Source organism: Prionailurus viverrinus, chromosome E3, assembly GCF_022837055.1.
Source record: "Prionailurus viverrinus isolate Anna chromosome E3, UM_Priviv_1.0, whole genome shotgun sequence".
In the NCBI taxonomy this organism is placed as follows: Eukaryota; Metazoa; Chordata; class Mammalia; order Carnivora; family Felidae; genus Prionailurus; species Prionailurus viverrinus.
Window position 1 is genome coordinate 3662413 of NC_062576.1, and position 20365 is coordinate 3682777.

The 20365-nt window shown below is 50.8% G+C and overlaps 1 protein-coding gene across 2 annotated transcripts in view; it reads left to right on the plus strand.

The window, feature by feature from the left end:
* SDK1 (sidekick cell adhesion molecule 1) overlaps positions 1-20365 on the plus strand; it is a 597942-nt gene that overhangs the window by 435238 nt on the left and 142339 nt on the right. For both annotated transcript variants that reach the window (XM_047838939.1, XM_047838940.1), the window contains exons 18-20: positions 6765-6880; positions 8641-8833; positions 15610-15708. In XM_047838939.1, the coding sequence (XP_047694895.1) occupies positions 6765-6880; positions 8641-8833; positions 15610-15708 (408 nt within the window). The remainder of the gene's footprint in view (positions 1-6764; positions 6881-8640; positions 8834-15609; positions 15709-20365) is intronic.

The following is a 20365-nucleotide window of genomic DNA, read 5'->3' on the forward strand; positions in this document are numbered from 1 at the left end:
ATAATGGGCATTTCTATGGATCTACACAGAAGCTGTTGCCAGTCTTAATATTTTTCCTTCAGAGTTCAAACGCTGACTCCTTTAGAATTATAAAATCAATCCCATATCGCCAGTGCACAGTTTTTAACTCCGTAACCACGCGGAGTTTCTTCTTTGAACCCATACGTGTCAGGATACTTCGGCAAGATCTCGGCAGTTCTCCACTGTGTCCGTCTGCTCAGGTGCTCAAAAATGTCAGTTAACTACGCCATTGTTGGGGCCCATAACTCATCCTTCAACAAATCTTCAAAGGGAGGCCCAGTCAGTAAAACTAATGACAGTGATCATAACTGCTTTGTTCAGTTCACACACTCTTGCAAGACCCTTCTTTCGGACAAGCCCATAGGCTTCCACCTGGAATTGAAACGGGAGACAGGGAAGTCCCCGTTTTCGAGGAATGCTATCACAGGACAAATGGATGGCATGTCAGATGGCCCAGAGACAAACTTAGCCCAGGTCATTAAACCAGAAAAGTTTCCGTCACAGATTGATGAGTGCTGATATTTCAAACCTCGCCTGACGTGTAGCGTTATCTTGAATCCCTCGAAAGGAAAGCTTCTGTCAAAAAGGGATGCCATTTTTTTTCTTTCACAAAGCAACGACAAAAAAAAGGTGGGACTGTAGCATGCTTGAATTTTATTAGATTTACCATTCTGACAGCGTCATTCAATGCGGCATTCGGGGGGGCCTACAGGCCACCACTTACAGAGGAGAATTTCTCTGTGAATGAAACAATGGATTTCTGGAATCTCAGGCTTTTCAGATTGAATTTTGCAGTAAAATCTTTATACCCTTCTTTTGGCTTTGGTATACATCGCTTACAAATGTGTTCTTTGATACATATAAATACACATTTATTCCTAGCATCCATTTAACTGTGACCATTCCGTCCTTCCTAGCATGTCTGCTATGTGTGCGGTATACTGTGGTGCCCCCCGCCCAGATCACTTCCTGTGGGGGACACGCCTATCACCAGTGCCGGCACCCAGCAGGCTCAGGGCTCACTGCTGTGACCCTCCTGGAACTGCCCACTGCTTCACTCAAGAGGACCCCCCTCCTATGGTCAGCCTGTGGCTAATGGCTCGATGCTCTGGGCATGGGAAAGCCTAGTCCCTCGGCCTCAGTTTGGGACAACAGCTTAGATCAGCCGAGGCCTCACTAGCTGCCATCTCGAAGAGCATCTTCTCATGAGCTGTCCTCACTTCCTCACCTCCTTCTAGGTGTATCCTCTGAGCCCTCATAACGCTTAATACAGGGAATGCTTCACAAACAGGGACACTCAATCTAACTCGAGTATGTATTTTTACAACAAAGTAACGTTCTACCCATCTCTTTTGAAGGAGTCACTCAGGACGTTTTGCTTTAATAATGTTCTGGACTGAGTTTGTCTCTCTCTGGGTCATCCGACATATCATCCACGGCGTCTCACAGTGCCATTCAAGAACAGAACCTTTCCTATCCCCCGTGCATCATCGGTCTCAGACTCGTTGCTGACAGTTTGCACTCAGTCTGGAAAGAAGAGTGATTCTGGGGTTGCAGGAGAATTGTTGGCTTTCGCTCTCAAGTGCGGGACAACGTAACCAGCTTCTTGAACTTGATCTGATACGGTTGCAACCAAACTCATAAATACCCTTCCTTCCCATTGTGTAGCTACAGGCAATTTCCCACTTGTGATCTTTTCTGTGTAAGATCAGTGCTTTGGGGAAAGGGGTTGCTGCAATCTGCCTGGTATTGTCACTTCATCACATTCCTTTCCCGTCACGTACTAAATTTTGGCTGAAGAAGGAGAAGATTATCCGAGCACACATCTCAATTTCCAATCATTGCCATGACATTCCTCGGGTAGAAAGTTCTTTTACTTTCGGAGTAGGTGGACCTAATAACTCCCATTAACCAGAAAGTTGTTCGTTATGCTGGGGAATTATGTCTCTGTAAATATAAAATAGTGTTAATGATATAGATGTGAACAGTTGTAATAAATATTATATACTTAAATATAAAGTACATAAAATGGACTGTAGGTCTTAACGACTTCAGAAATCAACTTTTCATAAAAGTTTTGTTACATGCATTCTTAGGAATGTTTGCAAATGAACTGAGTTGAAAAATCAAAAAAAAAAAAAAGCCTGCATAGGCAGTATTGACATTCATTTCTATTTGATTAAAGAACTAAAAATCTGAAAAATTCATGACATATAAATATTAACTGTGTATTCTATCCCAAATATTTCAAAAAGTCAATTACTTGGAGCAGTAAAACTCTGTAGTCTTCTTTAATGAGTTGATTTATTTATATAGCTTATTATTTTAAAATACTTTTCGATTTCTAAAATTAGTAGACTCATTTTGAAATCCATCAAGAACCCACTCTTGCTGAATTTACATGACTAACCAGGAAGAAGGGAAGGGAAGGAGGGAGAAGGAAATTTCTTTAAGATCAACCCAGGGTGGTGCATTTGTTAGTCAGTGAACTTCATTGACAATCACTCGCCCACAACCCAGAGTTCACATTAGGGTTCGCTCTCGGTGCATACACTCTATGGGTTTTGATGACAGTATAGTGACCCGTGTCCATTATAACCTCACACAGAGTGGTTTCCTTGCCCTAAAAATCCTCTGTGCTCCACTTTCTTCACATCCCTCCCTCCCCTCTGACAAGCGCCGACCTGACTGCCTCCGTGGTTTTGCCTTTTCCAGAATGTCACGCGGTTGAAATCGCACAGTATGTGGCCTCTTCAGACCGGCTTTTTTCACTTAGCGACGTGCAATGCATACATGGGTATAGTTTTCGAGTGTAATTCAACAGTTGTAAGTGTTTCAGTGGCTGCAGACCACAGTTTGCCACTCTGAAAAATTGACAGACGGCAGTAACCTGGGCGCTGGTGTGGCCCATCCCAGGCGCCTGACGGGCCCTGCAGCGCCTCCTGCTGGCCCACTCCAAGAACCATACCCCCCCCCCCCCCCCCCCCCCCGCCATTGCGTTATCCCACCACAGACTTTTCCATAGCGGATAAATTCCTGTTTCTAAAACTCCTGTGGTTTTTTGTTTCACATGCCGGAGTCGTTCGGTGCCCTTGGGTGCTGGGTGCTCACGACAGAGATCCTCGTCCTTGGCTGTGAGAATCGAGACAGTGCTGAACGGCTTGAAGCTGTGTTGAATTTAAGACTGAGAACATACTGGGTTCAGTGCTGGGGAAATTATCTAGAGAAAATGTATTTTTTTTTTTAAGCAAGGAAAACCACAAAAGAAAAAGAAGTGTGGAAAACCACACTTGTCACTTTACCAAACCTCTTCAAGGCCTGCAGTTAGGGACAGGAAAGGAGGACACTTCACATGCTAATTATCTGGGGAGAAAATGCCCCTGAGGCCTTATTGCGAGCAGTGGGAGGCCACAGCTCCCCTCAGATCTCCTGTGAAGCCTGCAGACAGGTCCCAGCCACCGCCCTCCGCCCTCCACCCGGAAGGTCTTTCAGCCTCTATCGGAAGCTGTGTCGAGAAAGATTTTCTGGCTGTAGCTCTTTCTCTCACTTGAGAGGATTTTTATTCCACTGTCCATGAACGTGTGAGGCATTTCCGGCGACAGTAATTAGGGCAGCAGGGAGCCTATGGATGCCCGGGGGGAACTGCTGAGTTTGTGGATGGAGCCCAGGGTGGGTGAGAAGAAGGAACCTGAGGCTCCAGAATCTCCGTCCCGTGACTTTGGGGTGGAAAGGGCGTCCGGCTCCGTGAGCTTCGGTGCAAGGGTGTGGTACGAGCCATCCTTACCTCCTGACTTCGCGTGACTCCAGGTGAAAGAGCCTGGGCAAGACAGAACTGCGTCCTTGATCGGGTCACCCCAGGGCCCCCGGGGCCCGTGGTGGTGAGACCACGGTGGACCCCAGAGACACGCTGACCTTGGAGTGACCAGCCCAAACCAGGAAAGCACGAGCCTCTTGGGGCAATGATCATGTTGTCCCCAAAGCACTGCAAAGACGCAAGATGTCCTCTGAGGACACCAGGAACTCATTGCTCATTTAATTTATGCAAAATCCCAGTTCTCTGCAAGTGTTATGTTCTAGAGAACATCACAGCGTTGGACAGGAAGGCTGTATGGAGTCTCAGTCCACGAAACCTCAGCACTGAGCCTGCGTCCAGAGAGCGCGGCTTCCGGGAGAAAAGCGCAGTCGCTCGGTGCTCTTCTCCCAGCGGCTCCTTTTCTTCCCTCCTCCTCACCCATCTGGGAGTCTGTCCTTTATCCCTCCGTTCAGACTGTTGACATTTTATGGGACTCTCAGCAGGTGAGATTAGAATCTATCCCCTGCCAACTGTTTTCTACGTGTCCCCTCTTTCTATTTCCTCCTTTTCTATTTCTTTTGCCTGCCTGCTCTGGGATTAACTAGCTGTTTTTGTATCTACATTGTTTTTTTTTCCCCCCTCTTGTCTTGTTCTGTATCTCTTTTCAAACTCACATAGTGATTGCTCTGGAATTTAAAATCTATATCCTTAGTGAATTACAGCTTCTCTTGAAGTGCAGCCCGTGCATAGCGTGGGAACTTCACCAACAGATGCTTCTGGCGCCACCTTCCCACCTTTCGTGCCGTCGGGGCCGTTCACGTCACTCTTACCCACGTTACAAGTCCCGAGAAAACGCGGCTCTTGTAGCTTTAAACAGTCAACTCTGTTTGAGAGTGAGTCAAAACAAGGAAAGAAATAGATCTACCTTCATTTGAACCGTGTCTGGAAATCATTTCTCCACGTAGACATGCGGTTTGGGTGTCCACTGGACAGCACATTCCCCCAGCATCTCTCATAGTCCGGGTCTGCTAGTAATGAATTCTCTCCATTTTCGTCTTCCGGAAGACATCTTTATGATGCTTCCACAGGACAAGAACCCCGGGACGATAGGTTTTCCCATCGGTACTTTAAACATATCATACTCCATTGCCTTCTGGCTCACGAGAAGGCCGTTGCAATTCTCTCCTTCGTGTATCTGTCTGTCCGTATTGAACTTGTCTGGGCATCGGCACCAGCCAAGCCCTCCGTCCTCTGGCCGCTGGCGACTCATTAGGAAGTTTAGCTGAGTTTCCCTTACCCGGCTGTACGGTGTCCCCGATGGTGCTGCCCTGCTGTGTCACCGGTGAGCCGGCCCTCACGCTCTGACCCGTCAAGAGGCCTGTCTTTTCTTAAAATGTTCCAGACCACCGGGTTGTCCTGTCGACCTCGGCTTTCTGTGGGCTCAAGGAAAGTTAAGATTTTGTAGTTAGTTCAGCTTTTCCTTATTCCTGGATGTGAGGTTTTTCCCAGCTTTCTGCATCCTAGGCACCGCAACCACCCCCCCCCCCCCCCGGGCGCTTTTAATCCACAAATGCTGAGTGGGGAACGGGACCGTGGACTCGGTGGCTGGTGGAGGGAGGGTCTGAGGTCTAGCGCAGCCAGGGTCCGGAGCAGATGGGAAGAGAGTGTGACTTGTAGAGCCCAGTTGAGGGGCTTGGGCAAATTTTATGCGTTTTTATTTCTGCCTAATGAGATGAGCTTTCCAAGAGGAGAATAATGAGAGATCACGATGATCTTTCAACAGGACCATGCTCTGTTCCCACATGTTCTGGGCCAGGAGACTGTGGTCTTTGTTTCTTTACCTTGAGCCAAAAGATCCTTTCAGTTTCTGTGTCTTGTTTCTGAAACAAGCAACCTTCCTTTGCAGAAAGTTGGATGTCACCCCCAGGGTGCTAGTCCCCTCCTTTGAGGCCGCTGGGGTTCTCATCCTCCACCGGCTCGCCAGGTCACATCACTGCCTTTTCCACAACACTTCTGATTCCCCCATTGCCTACCGTATATGTGATCAACCACTGGGTTCGGCACAGGAGGCGATGCCCAAAGCAACCTAATCCACTTCCTCAGCCACACTGCCCCTGTGCACCCCATGTTTGACCACGCTCACTGTTTTCTCACAGTGCACCAGAGATTTCATAAACACCAGGCCTTGCGTGCTCCATTTTCTGGATGGAGAGCGCCTTTCTCAAGGCCCGTCCTTTTGGGCCTAGTCCAGATGCCTCCTGACTTGAAGGCTTCCGTGCTTTCCTAGGACGGAGTCTGCCCCGGGAGTCTCCTGCTCCAGGGAGCGATTTGCCTGTATCCGTCAAATGAGTATCTCCCCTAGAATGTGACTTCCTGGAAGGCAGGCCATTTGGCACGTATATAGCTGGTCAATAACAGAAAGACAGCAAGAGTGGAAAATCCTCAAAATGGTGGTCCCGTAACAGACCAAGAGAGATTTAGCCTCCAAATGAATGAATAATCCATATGGGAAAGGATGCCTTTTTTTTTTTTTTTTTTTTCGATACGAAGGATAAATGGGCTTGAAACATAGTGGTGTCTAAAGGGGGAGGGGCTTCTAGATGAAACCTTGCCTGAGTCTCACACGCCAAGTAACCAAAAAAGAAACCAGAGAAAGCTTTCATTAGCTATTTATCTCGGGATTCCTGGGAAAGCGTCACCCAGGAGATGATCCAGTCCACTTCTCCGCCTATGCCTTAAAGAATTCTCCAGAAGAAAATGAGAAATAGCCTAGTTCTTTTTCTTTGTGATGCCACTATTAGCCTCCAAAAACATTCATCACACTTCACTCTTCTCGATGGCGTAATTGCCTGTGAATCATGAACGGCAGCTCAGGGTGTCTTTCTCTTCTCTTCTCCCTACTGTGCTCCTGCTGTTTGCCCTGCTGTCCTCCACGACCGCCCGGGAACAGTGCCTACCGCACCCCCCCAGAATGTGCAGACGGACGCTGTGAATTCCACAACCATCCAGTTCCTGTGGAACCCTCCACCTCAGCAGTTCATCAATGGCATCAACCAGGGATACAAGGTACCCGGACCTAGCTCAGAACCCTGGGTGGCTGTCGTGCCGTGTTCTGGTCTTGTGGGCTGCCCACCCCTCATCTCATCAAGAACCCATTGCACCAAGCTACAGTGTATGTCGACCTTGGTCGGGGCTGGGGGGTGGTCAGCATTTATCCAAGGTCTTATCACTTCTACTGGTTCAGGAACTCAAATTGTTAGTTTTCAAGAGGACGTTTCAGATGCAACAGAGTAATTTCTTTTGAAAAAAGCCATTCGTTTTAAAATTACCAGTGGGAAACCTATCTCGATTGATTAGAATCAGCATTTGTACAAACCACTTCTTCCCGGCAAGGAGTCCTCTCAGAAGAACAAAGGGCACTGGACGCAAGTGAATGATATTTCTATCAAGTAAGGGCATTTATTCCTTCCCCCTCTGGATTTAAGGGAGAGTTCTGTTTATAGAACCGAGACCAGAGAATGTAGGACACCTACCTGGACTGAAGTAGAGACACAGACCGATCCCCACCATCCAACCTCCTTCTGTCCTTAGCTACCAGAACATATTACCTTCACAGGTGTATTTGGACATAACTTCCCAAAGTATAGTTCATCTTGCCGACTGGATCAGCTTCTAGCTGGCCCGGGGTCCTGTGTTAATTTTACCTACAACGTATTCACAGGTGTTCTGCATTAGAAGGTAGACTTACGGAAGATCTTCATGGGGAAGGGACTCCACCTAGGCCGCTCGCATTCTTGGTAATTTCAGATTCGGCGGGTATTAGTTCCTTAGACACATGGTTCCCTTTTTTTCCCCATTTGGATTCAACTTACAAAAACGCTTTTTGGTTTTCACTACGTGGCAGATGTAGCTAGAAATTTGTCCTGCCTTTTCTTCTTTTTTTTTTCTTTTTTTTTTCTTTTTTCTCTTCTTTTCTTTTCTTTTGATTCCCCAGAAGAATCTACAGTCAGAAGCTTTTTTGAAAGAAAATCATAATGATCAGATCAACCAAGATGATTTTGCCTCCTTGGCTTTCCTGTCAGGTCTTATTGGCAAGACCAGAGCGTTCATTCGATGGCTCGACGTCGGTTTGATCTCTATAAATACGCTTTGTGTCCTGAGGCAGGTCAGCCTTCAGACCTGATTAGCCCTGCAAATGTTTGGCGTCACAGGAATTAGAAGTCCCACTCATACACGATGTTGCCCGCATGTGAAAACAACATCCCTTAGAATATGTAGATGCACTATTTTTCTTTAAAACTGTAATCAACCTCCTAAAATTCTTTTCAGAAGAGCAGTGTGACATAAATCACAAATAATTAAGATTCATTCCCATTGAATCAGGGGGCTTCTTTTTGAGCCAGAGTAGGTGACTCTCTGGAAATAATATTTGTGTCCGTGTCTCGTTGTACTGATTAAGTTGAAGAAAGATGGTGTCGTCTTTATTGCTTAGTGTCTGAAAACACGTACATCCCGCATCATCTTTAAGTGAAGCGTAAGTGAAAGTTTGAGGAATGTCGGTTATTTCAAATTGAGTTAAAGTAGAGATTTTATTTATATGGACACGTATCAAATACATACAAATATATGATCTCAACAATCTACGAGATGTCTCTTAAAGTCAGTATGTTTAAGTGGGACTCTAAAACGTTAGACTTACAGAGTTTCTTGATGGTGACGTGGCTTTCTTTGAAGTTACGTCAACCACAAAATAAGATTCTGATACAGACTTGAGAATGAAGACATACAATTAAAAAGGATTTCTTTCTCACCCTGTCCCGTCCCAGCTTCTGGCATGGCCCGCAGAGATCCCGGAGGCCATCACTGTGGTCACCATTGCGCCAGATTTCCATGGAGCCCACCACGGGTATATAACGAACCTGAAGAAGTTCACTGCCTACTTCACGTCAGTCCTGTGTTTCACCACTCCGGGGGACGGGCCTCCAAGCACGCCTCAGCTCGTACGGACTCATGAGGACAGTGAGTACCCATCTGTCGTGGTCGCACCAGCAGCCAAAGTCAGCCCTCCAGGAGCCCCGACCGCTGTCTCCTCCAGCGCTGGGCAGGGCCCACGGAGGGTCATCAGGAACCTCCATGTCCTCAGTGTTCGGGGTGTGTGTGCTCTAGGGAGATAGTCAGTGGAAAGTAATGGTAATGAGTGGTGGAAGGTGGTCCCTGGGATTGGGAGCCTGGCGGGCGGACAGAGCTCAGAGAGAAAGAGAAACAGTCTGGTCTCAGCCCTGTGGTCAGCCTTTCATCTTGCTGGTCCTCTCTTCCCCCAGATTTCAACTTCCAACCCCCTTATCTTCTAGAATGCCCTGCCAGGCCCCCCAGCCTGCGCCTTCCCTGACTCTCCCCAGGGCATCTCACCCTGGGCCCCTCTGAGCACCTTGACTCGGTGTTGTCTCTATCCAGTCAGTTCACACCAGCTCCTGCTCTGCCCTCAGACCAGATGACACTGCGGAAGGCATTATATGGAGAAGTCACCTGAGAAAATGACCACACGTGTGCACAAAGACACCGACATAGGGAGGCTCACTGCAGTTATTTGCAACTGCAAAACAAAAAAAGAAGAAAAACATTCAGATATTCCAGAGGGGTGTAACTGAAAAACTTATGGAATGACAATATACTAAATATTTCGTCAGTATTAAAAAAAAAAGTTTAGAGAGAAAATGGTCATGATCTAATGATAAGTGAAAAAATAATATACAAAACTGTATGAGATCCAAATTTTATAAAAACATTGTATAAAACTTGTATAAAACTCCATGAGATAAGAAAAGACCTTGAAGAAAATACGTCACATTTTTTTTAATGTTTTATTTATTTTTGAGACAGAGAGAGACAGAGCATGAACGGGGGAGGGTCAGAGAGAGAGGGAGACACAGAATCCGAAGCAGGCTCCAGGTCTGAGGTGTCAGCACAGAGCCCGACGTGGGGCTCGAACTCACGGACCACGAGATCATGACCTGAGCCGAAGTGGGACGCTTAACAGACTGAGCCACCCAGTATGTCACATTTTTGACGGTTATTATCTCTATGTGGTGTGATCAGGAGTTTATTTTACATTTTTGTTTGGATTTTGCCGCGTATCTCATTTCTACAGTGAGTGTGTCCTCTGTTTATAAGGACAGTTGAAACTAGTAGACATTTAAGACAGTGTCACCCAGGGCTGCCACTCGTCTGTCCTCCAGCTCAGGGTGTGGCCGGCCCCCTTTTCCACCGATGACCCCGATGGGCAATGTGGCGGTGGGGTTCTGACCTCCCTGCTCCTTGTGACTTCAGCCTCTGCAGTGCTCAGAGGCAGCATTTATAGGGGTCAAGGCCGTCCAAAATGAGCTTCCTCCTCCTAGCTGCCATCTCAGAATCCTGTTCACACCCCAGTTCTTCTCTCGGAGGATGAAGAGTCTGACCATTTCTCAGATCTCCCTCATCCCTCCCTGACTGCCCTGACCCGCTGAGCTCCCAGTGAGCTCATTTCCTTCCCAGATAAACGATTACGTGGGCCCCTAACCTGTCACACTCTCCATAACCCGGCTCTCGCTCCACCCTGTGACTGTGACTACCTTGCCGGTTCAATTCTGCAGGTGCCTCGACTGCATGGAGCGATAGGATTATGGGATTTGTCTTTTCAGCGAGTGGACAGATAACGGTGGATTGATTTGCAAATGTTGAGCCACGCTTGCACACTTGGAGTAAATCCCACTTGGTCACAGTTTGTAATTATTTTTCATGTTGTTGGATTCTGTTTGCTGATAATTTGTGGGTGATGTTTTTGCATCCAAGTTGGTGAGAGATACTGGTCTGCAGGTTTATTTTCCTGTACTTAATGTCTGCCTGGTTTTGTTGTCAGGGAAATGTGGGCCTCATGAAATAAATTTGGTTGTGTTCTCCCCCTCTTCCACTTTCTAGAAGCAATTGCATAAAATTGGTGTCAATCCTTCTTTAAATGTTTGGTAGCATTTTCCAGTGAAATCCTCTGGGCCTAGAAATTTCTTTTGGGGGAGCGTTTCAGTTTCTCCCATGGTTATACTACTGTTCAGTCGTCTGTTTAATCTTGGCTTGGTCTCAGTATCTGTGATTTTCACGTGTGTGGATGTCACACTCCTGGCGGTAGTCCCTTCTTCCATGGCTGCAGGATATGTCATTGTGTTCCTTGTTCATTTATGATAGTGGTGTTCTCCTTTTATATTTCTGTCATTCTTCCTAGAGATTTATCAATTTTGTTGATTTTTTTCTTGAGGAACCAACTTCTTGTTTCATCGAGTTTTCTCTAATGTTTTCCTATTTTTGGTTTCGTTGACTTCTGCTGCTAATATTTCCTTCCTTCTGCTTGCTTTGGGTTTATTTTTTGATCTTTTTTTTAAATTTCTTGATGTGGGTACTTAAACTATGGATTTAAACTCATTTCTGTTATAAACAGTTGGTGCTATAAATTTTCCTCCCCACGCTGCTTTAGCTGCATCCCACATACTTTGATATATCGTGTTCATATTTTGCTATAGTGTGTTTCATTTTCATTCAGTTCTATGTATTTTTATTCGTTTTGAGACTTCCTCTTTGGCCCACGAATTATTTAGAAGTGTACTATTTAGTTTCCTTGTGTTTGGAGATTTTCCTGTTGCCTTTCTGCTACTGATTTCTAGCTAGATTCCATTATGGTCAGAGAGCACACTTTGTACAGTTTCAATTCCTTTAAATTCATTGAAGTTTGCTTTATGGCACAGCACACGGTCAGTCTTGGTAAATGTTTCATCGCAAGTGCTTGGAAAGAATAATGTGCATTCTTTTGTGGAACCTGCTTTTCAGCTGCGAATGTTATGCAGCCCTTCCCCCGCCCTCAGAGTTTAGGATTAAAGGAGAACACTGATCGCATTTAGCTCTTTCAGTTAAAAAAAGGATGTGTGCCTATCTCATCAAGTCTTGTTCCTACTGTAATTATATCATAATTAAATGCTGATTGACTGGTTCATTCATCCATCTGTCCCACACAGAAACAAGTCTGCACACTTAACATTCACGTGTCTGTGGAATGCCCGCCATGTGCGAGGTAGCCAGCTGGGTGTCGCAAGGGTTACAAAGATAAGTCAGCACATCCTCTGCCTTTGGAGCTTACGGCCTAATAGGACATGAGGGACGTGGCTGAGGCCAGTGCCACTGAGGAGGGAGGTCTGGAGAAGGGGCTGCAGCCGCCCAGCAAAGAGGGACAGAAAATAGGTGGGGTGTGGGGTAAGTCTTGTGGAGGAGGTGACAGTTTGACAGCTGAGCTTCTCACGCAGAGAATGGCTGAGGCCACTCCAGGGAGGAGGAATAGAACTGACAGTGGTAAGGAGAGTGTGCGAGTGTGACAGGGTATGACATGTTGGGTGTGGCTGCAGTGCAGCACGGGGTGGGGGTGGGGGAGGGAATGAGCTGGGAAAACTAGCTGGGAGCTGACCCAGAAGAGTCTCGACCGCTAAGTTCAGGCACTTGGACAAAGACATTCTGGGTATTGGGGAACCACAGGAGGTTCTCCATTAGGGGTGCTATTTGAACAGATCTGTAGTTCTAGAAGCTCTGTCTGGGGGTTTTGTGATGGTTGGACTGGAGGTATGGGTGAAGGATGCTGGGAAGAAGGCACGAAATTACAAGAGCCCACCTCCAGGCTGTGGAGACAAGGGGCAATGGATCCTGAAGACGTGTCACGGGGAGTTTGGGTGCTCATTAATACAGGGGGACTCGTTAATAGAGGGGTGGAAAGAATCACCCAGGATGGCCTAACATGCTGAGGTTCATGTGACTGTCGATGAAGAAGCCAGCAGTGAAGATGTGGAAAAGTGGTCTGGGGTGAGGACGCGGGGCTGGACTGGGACACACCGGGTGGGCAGTGGCTGTGGGGCATCTGGGCCCATGTGGCCGATGGGCAGCGGAGGGGCATCTGAAGTGGACTGGGGAGGGCTGGCAGTTCTCAATTGTGACCTTACTTTCCGAGAAAGAGTTAGGGAAGGTAACTGCATATGCGGTCTAAGCACAGATGGAAACATTTGAAATCAGTTCTACCCCAGGGTGTCTGTGCTGTAAGATCCCAGGCAGTTAAAGCCACCTAAGCACATGAAGTCACTCTAAGGATTGGGTGGGCAGATTGTGGGGCGGGGGTTAAGACAAGGGGGAAGCCACTGGACTCTAGCCCAGTCACGCGGGACCTGCAGGTTTGGGGACTGAGGGTACAGAGGGGGCACGCAGGGGACCCGTGTGGGGTCTCAGAGAAGGAGGCAGCCTTGCCTGGATGAAGGGTACTTTCTGCACTCGTGTAGGAAAGCACAGCCCCCTCACGTCTGTAGACAGTGTGTGGGGGGGGGGAGCTAGTGGGGGACACACTTTACGAGAATCCCCCTTGTAGCTCTCCATTATGTGTGTGTTTTCATTCTTTGGCAGAAGAGGCAAGGCACTGTCTCTGCTCAAGCCGCAGCCAGGTCGAGCTGGGTAGCAGACCTCTCTTCCCAGAGAATATTCATTAAAAACACAAAGTGGCGGGGGTACCTGGGGGGCTCAGTCGGTTGGGCATCCGACTTTGGCTCAGGTCACGATCTCATGGTTCACAAGTTCACGCCCCGCGTTGGGCTCTGTGCTGACAGCTCGGAGCCTGGAGCTGCTTCGGGTTCTGTGTCTCCCTCTGTCTCTGCCCCTCCCCCCTCATGCTCTGTCTCTCTCAAAAATACATTTAAAAACATTTTTTAAAAAACCCACAAAGTGGCAGAAGATGACTCCTTTCAAACAAGAGAGAAAATTCCTGGCTCGATTCTTCACTTAAAAAAAAAAAGAAAGAAAGAAAGCCCAATTGTTGCTGGTTAGTGGACAGAAATGGTGGGGAAACATCCCATTAAGCTCTGTGGTCAGGAAATAGAACACAAAATGCACTTAGACCCACCATTAGTAGGTAAAAAGAAAAATTGGACATTTCTTTCTTGGCAATTGAGAAAACTGGAAGTGATACCATCTTTTGAGAGTTGTTTAATGGAGTCTCAATTTTTTGGGGGGGAGGCAGGCAAGGAGCCTGTTTTTCCTGTTCAGAATGTGAACTGTCTCACGGAAAGGTGGCGGTCGGGTGCTAGCTTGGCCCCATGGGGGCCGTAGGGACGGCCTCCCTTGCTCTCTGGCTGACGGCACCTCCCTTAGCTCAGCAGCCAGCAGTCCCCCTTCCACAAAGCTCCCACGCGATGGGAACTCGGGGGCTGGGGAGGGGAGGGTGGGCAACACAGTAAAGAGGAAACAGAATATAAATTTTAAGCCCAGACATTGCCAGCTGCTTCTAGCAGAGCTGGAGGACAGCATATTTGGGCAGGAATCCAAGAAGCAGAAACACTGAGAATATAAAAGGAGCAAAAAGCTTTCTTTGCTGCTCTATCGATTGAAAAAAAAAGAAGTCAGTTCAAAAATCCATCAGAATGTCTTTCTGGAAACTCAAAACTGGAGGCAGATGAGCGTGTTTCAACAACCGTTCTATTTTACCGTCTTCCCTACTCAGAGAGTGGCATTTGTCAGTGTTTGAGCTTATCCATAAAAAGTCTTTTGAAAGTTCCACCCAGATAAGTGTATCTGCCGAGGCTGTTGCCATTTTTTTTTTTTTTTTAAATTACAAGTTGCGTTAGGAAGCTTTGTCCAGGTACCAGCCGAGCACCGCGTTCTGAATCCACCGTCTGCAACCGAGGCTGGCCGGAGCCGGCACGGGGGTGAGGCTTCTCCCAAGGAAGCCTCCTCTGCTCTCTGGCCAGACGGCCAACACGCGTCACCCATGACTTCGCGCTCTCCTATTTTAAGCTTGACATACTGCACTGTGTTATTACTAGAAAGATCTCAGTGTGGCATGTTTGGGGTCTGACTGGAGGAGCCATGTGGGGCAGAGAGCTCAGCAGGAACCGCCAAACCCCCCCCCCCAGGGGGTGGGGGCCTGTGCTGGGGGACTGGGTTCCTCAGCTCCTCCCGGCTCCCCTCCTGTTTCTCCGGACCTTGCGTGCCACAAGGCGAGGGGTCCCTGGCCCTGAGGGTCCATGACCGTGGATTGTTCACCTCACTCTGGGCTCTGGGACTTCTTGTCTGGGTGCCTCTCACAAATGACTGTCAGGATACTAGGACAACGCAGAGCTGAGAATAGCGGCCGGTATCAGGCAGCGTTTCTGTGCCAGGGCCCTTGTTTTATTCAGCTTTATTCACAGGGCCCTTGTTTCATTCAGCTTTATTCTCACATTTGCCTGGCCCAGGGAGTTATTTTTATTGTCCCCGTTGTGCAGAGAAGCAAACGAAGACTAGAGAGTGTGAGGAACTGCGTCGGGGACGGGCCTTGAGTCCGGCCGGCTGCTCGTTAAGCCGCCGTTCCACCCCGCGACCCTCTGGTGTCAGGAGAACGGCTGCACAGGGCAGGGCTCCTCACAGGCCGGACGCCCGGGTGCCTGGGGCTGCTTGTCGGGACCCAGCCAGCCTGGTGGTTCTCATTAGATCAGATCGAGGAGAAGGAGAGTGAAGTGTGGCATTCTCCCGCGGCCCGTCGCTTGGGTTCTCGGCGTGGCTGGGACGAAGCTGAGCAAAATAATTTACGTGCCCAGAGCCCAGACACCTTCCACCTCGAAATCCCTCACCCCCGCAGGATTTGTACTGGCGTTTCCTTCAGCTCTGGCCTGCGGGCTGCCCTTGCCGAGTTAGAACTTTCCACACAAATCTGACCCAAAGAGAAGGGACTCTTGTGCTAACAGGCGACTTTGTTTTTAACTTATTTTTAGAACCAGGAGCTGTGGGACATCTGAGTTTCACGGAGATTCTGGACACATCCCTCAAGGTCAGCTGGCAGGAGCCTCTGGAAAAAAATGGCATTATTACAGGTTAGTGTCCCTGTCTTCTGAAAAAGGAAATGCAGACTGTGTCCCAGCAAGGAGATGGCCTGGTCATACCCCGCACAGCCCTCCGGGTAGACGTGCACTGACGGCCTCTTTAGGTAGCGGACGTGTCCACCTGGCCATCGACAGAGGGCAGAGGGCTTGGTCGCCACGCCCGAGATCATGCCCCTGGGGCCCCACGTCCTTTGGGGTATTTCTCTGTGGGCCACAGCTTTCGAGTCAGAGGTCAGGCCTCCATGCGTTCTCTTAACGAACCTCTAGAGCCTTTGATCAGGGAGAATCGGCATTTTGTGGCACATCCCTTCACACACACCGTCCCCCTCGATTCTCAAGGCGATGCGGCAAAGTATGTGCCGATATCATGACAGATTCTCAGAGGACGCTAAGGCCCAAAGGGCCCTCCTTCAGCAGGCATGCACCAGACGTCCACTGTGTGCAGACCCTTTGCTAAAACGCTGCGATCCGGCAGTAGCCAGGGCCCCGGGAGCCCCACGGGGAGGCCTGGGTGTCCTGGCTCGGGCTCCTTGCCCCTGGCCCCCCGTACAGGGTCTTCGGAGGACCCCGGCTGACCGGGGCGGCCAGCCTGCCCCGCCCTCAGACAGGCTCCCCTCTGACTTCAGGCGTCTCTGGGGAGCGGTTTGTCTTTTGTAGGGCTTTGATGATTTTTTTCGTATAGAAGAGGCTTCACCTTTTAGGTTCAGGTTTAATTTAAATCTTGGCTTGAAAAAACAGTTCTGGGTTTGGTTAACAGCCATGCAGGCTTCGGCCTCAGGTAAAGGTGGGAAGGACCGTGTCCCACTGTTTCAGGGGCTCTGAGGGCTTCAGTTCACCTCTCAGACCCTCCGTTTCTTTGTCTGGACAGTGGTACAGCCCTCGTGGGGCCGTAGGGAGGAGGCCCCGGGCGGCTGCGCGCAGCACCATCCAGAGCTGCGGCCGCCACCGGCCCCTTCCGTTTACTGAGCGCTTTGTGAAATGTCAAGCCAGCCACTCGTGTCCCCACAGCGCGGCCACGCGCCCTGGGACTCTGCCTGCAGCATCTCCTGTCATGTCTGGGGCTCCTGCCTCGGCCCTCTAAGCCTGGACCCTGAGGCCTCAGGGGGAGCCAGCTCCTGAGCGAGTGGTGTCCATCCTTCCTGTGCATCTGTGACAAATCTGTCCCTCAGCGGATAGCCTGACCGCCTGCAGAAGCCCACGGAGGCCCTCCTGTGCCCGACACTCCAGAAGCCCGCTCATGCTAGCTGTGCATAGGAGAGACCAGGAGTGACGTCCGTCCCCGCTGCCCGGCCTCGGGGCCACGTCCTAGACAGCAGCAGTGGCGACCCCGGGCACTTACCACAGGCAGGCACCTCAGCATTGCAGGATCCTGTTTAGTTTGGAACAAGCACACAGAGCACCTCTTACAACCCCTGTCTGAGACCCTGGTGTCGACGTCCCAGGGTCACATGGCCGGCACGGGGGGGACAAGTGTCTGTGTTCTAGCCTCTCCCTCCTCAGTGTGACGGCGGTGGGGTTCACACCATGTTCCTAACGCCGACCCAGGGGCTCCCGTCTTCCTGGGGTCATGGGTTCCCACCGAGTGTCTCCACACACCTGGCAGCTCTCTGGATGAGGTCACTTGGTGCAAAAAACTTAATTATATGCAAACATCTCAACAGCTGAATTTGAAATTAACGGAAGCCTACCTGCCTCTGTATCGCCGACACCACCAGAAACCCAGCTCTGCAAAGACAGGATGTGGGCAAAGGCGTGTGGCATGCCGTGGTCCTGAAATTGAGAACCGTGGTCCCCTGTGGACACAGGTGGGAGACACCCAGCATCACTGTGTCCTCGCGCTGTTTCTGGGGCTCCAGGCCGTGTCCCGGGTGCCCTAAGGCATAGCCTGGGGACTGCCTTCCTACCCTAAACTCCTCTGTTCCCTTCCGTTAGTCGGGAAACTTCCTGGTGCCAACCTCTCCTGCTTGTCCACAAAACACTACCTTGTCTCCTGAGCTTGGCCAGAGGCCCCGATGCGGCCTCTAACCCTGACTTTCGACCAGGGTACATCTGTGGGTCTGGTTCTGCCCTCGGAGTAACGTTTTGAAATGCCTCCTGTCAGCAACGTTGTCACTCCAGGAAAAGGGAAGAGTCACTATTGAAATTGGACAGCAGGGCCCAGATCCGTTGTGTATCCGGCAGTCCCCTCAGCATCCATCAGATCGCAGGTGTGACTGCGAAACGACAAAGGCCTCCTGCTGCCTGGAGCGAAGAAACTGAACAGAGTGTGGGTGGGCAGAGCAGGACCTCGTAGACAGCAGCAGCCGGTGTAGGTGAACTTTGTTTTCTGCCACACAGAGGGAGGAAAAAGCAAAGCAAGCAGGACCAGGGAGAAGCGCACAGAGGACGACTGCCCTCGGAAGCAAAGGGCATCCAGCTCAGATCTCTCAGGGTCGGCTCCAGTCCTAGGGCCGGAACGAGGCTGTGCTCAGCGCCGACTTCAGAGGCGAGGCGTCCACATCTGCGCGCTTGGGCCCCGTGACCGCCGTGTCTCAGAAGTCTGGCTAGGGCTCCGTGGTGGACACGTATGGACCCGGAGACTTCCCTTCCGACAGAGACACAGTTGGCCCCCGCCCCGTCCTCTGTGAACGCACCCCACACCTCGCTCCTGGTGTACATCTTCTGGTGGGCGCGCGGGTGCACGAAGTCACCGAGCAGAGCCGGCGTCCCCGGCTGAGCCGTGGTTGCCAGTACTCGCGATTTACGATCATCTGTTCTTGCCAGCTAATAGGGCTTAATGAATTCATTTTCGTATTTTATTTAAACAAATACCTGTGGTTACATGCAGCAGCCTCGTGTTGTTCAGCATGGACCTTGGCCATCGGAGCTCCTGGCTGCTGGCGTCCTGGTGCTTTCTGGCACCGCCGTGACCTCAGAGCCACGGACGGATGCCCCGCTTCCCCTGTCAGCCACGTGGTCCCCGTCTCCCTCTGTCTGGCTGCGCTGTCCCCTTTCCCACGCAAACTTTACAGCGTGCCCGGGTCCCTGCAGCTCTGGGGAGGCCTGCGGAGGAAGAGGGCCTAGCGGAGCCGAGGCCCGACGGCCGTGGTTTCCTTGGCCTCACTGCACGGGCCCCCCAGTCACCTCCCCGGTGACCCCTGCCCTCGGCGAGGCCCTCCCCGGCCCAGGCGGCGCTGCCCTGACAGGTCAGCACCCTCCCTCGACCCGGCTCCCGGGGGGCGTGCCAGCAGCAACACAGAGCCTGCCCCGGGCTCCGGGGGGAGGATTTCACCAAGTGCAGCAAAAGGAAAGCCTGGTTTGTGGGCAGACCCGGCCTCCAAAGCCACCCACCATCCTTCTGGAGGCTCCCTGTCAGTGCAGCTGCTACTGGGGCCGACGACAGCGGCACGGTGTGGTCCTCTGCGTGGGGCGCTCGGTGGCCGAGACGCCCGGAGGAAGCCGTTCTTTATCCGCCTCCCAGTCAATTCACGGCCAGAAAGAGAAGGCAGCCCCGAGCAGGGGCGGCCTGCCCGCCGAGCAAATTGCCCATTGCGCTTATTGTAAATTCCAGCATCTTCCACTCTCCCTGCGTAAACTCTGATTTATGAGGGCCAGGATGCAGACAGACAGCTTGTGATTGGATGTACTGCTCTCTTGTAGAGAATTTACTTCAGATCAACAGAAAATTATTTCTGAAGCTCCTGCGGCCGTTCGTCTCCGTTAGGCGGCATCTGGAGCAGGTAGGAGGCCCGCTGAAGGCGCCGGGCGCCGGACGGGCGGCCCCTCCTGCCTCCTCTCGCGGCTGGAGCAGGTGAAACGCCCCCGGGGCCAGAGCCGCCAGGCACAGCCGAGCTTTCCCGCGCCCTTCCTGAGCAGATGAGTGTCCTTCGGTTTCATTTGCATCCGCAAGGGTCGTGGCCCACCCGGCGACCAGGTGTGATGCTGACGGACTCCAACAAGGCCCCCCCACTGAGGACTCGAATCGGGTTTGGGCTCCAGGTTGCCATGACGAGCAACATGCCATGTTTCCGTGAAGTTTGACGAAGGACAGCTTTGAAACAGATAAAACTGTCTGATGGCCAAGCCCTTAGCATTTCGCGACGCCTCCTGCTGTAGGTTCAGGGAAGACGCGGCCATCAGACTGCTCAGAGACGTGCCAGGTGGAGCCAGGGTCAGGGCTTCGGCGACAGGGCCGTGCACGGGGGGGGGGCTCTGTGGGGAAGCACGCAGCCCCGGGCCAGCCCTAGAAACCCTTGGCCACTCCCAGCAAGCCCACGGACCTCTCTGCCCCTTAGTTTTCCCCGCCGTAAAGGGGGTAGCGACAGCTCTGACCCGGAAGGTCCGCTGTGAGGATTAGATGAACTGATGTGCTCAGGACGCCCCCGAACACCAGGAACTGTGTGTTTGAAGCCAGTAATTTTATTTTTAATCGTACAATTAGATCCAAATTCCGAACTGACAAAATGAAAAGAACAGGTTGGCCTGGCGCGCTGAGAAGGAGGGAGGCAGGATGTGGGGCGGGAGGTGAGGAGGGAGAGTCTGGGGTGTAGGGGGAGCAGGGCAGCCGCGTGGGGCGTCACCTGTGGGGCCCTGTGCAGGGGAGACGAGCGGGAGGCGGGCAGGCAGCCCACAGCCCAGATGGGTGTAGCAGAGCAGAGGGGCCCGGGCG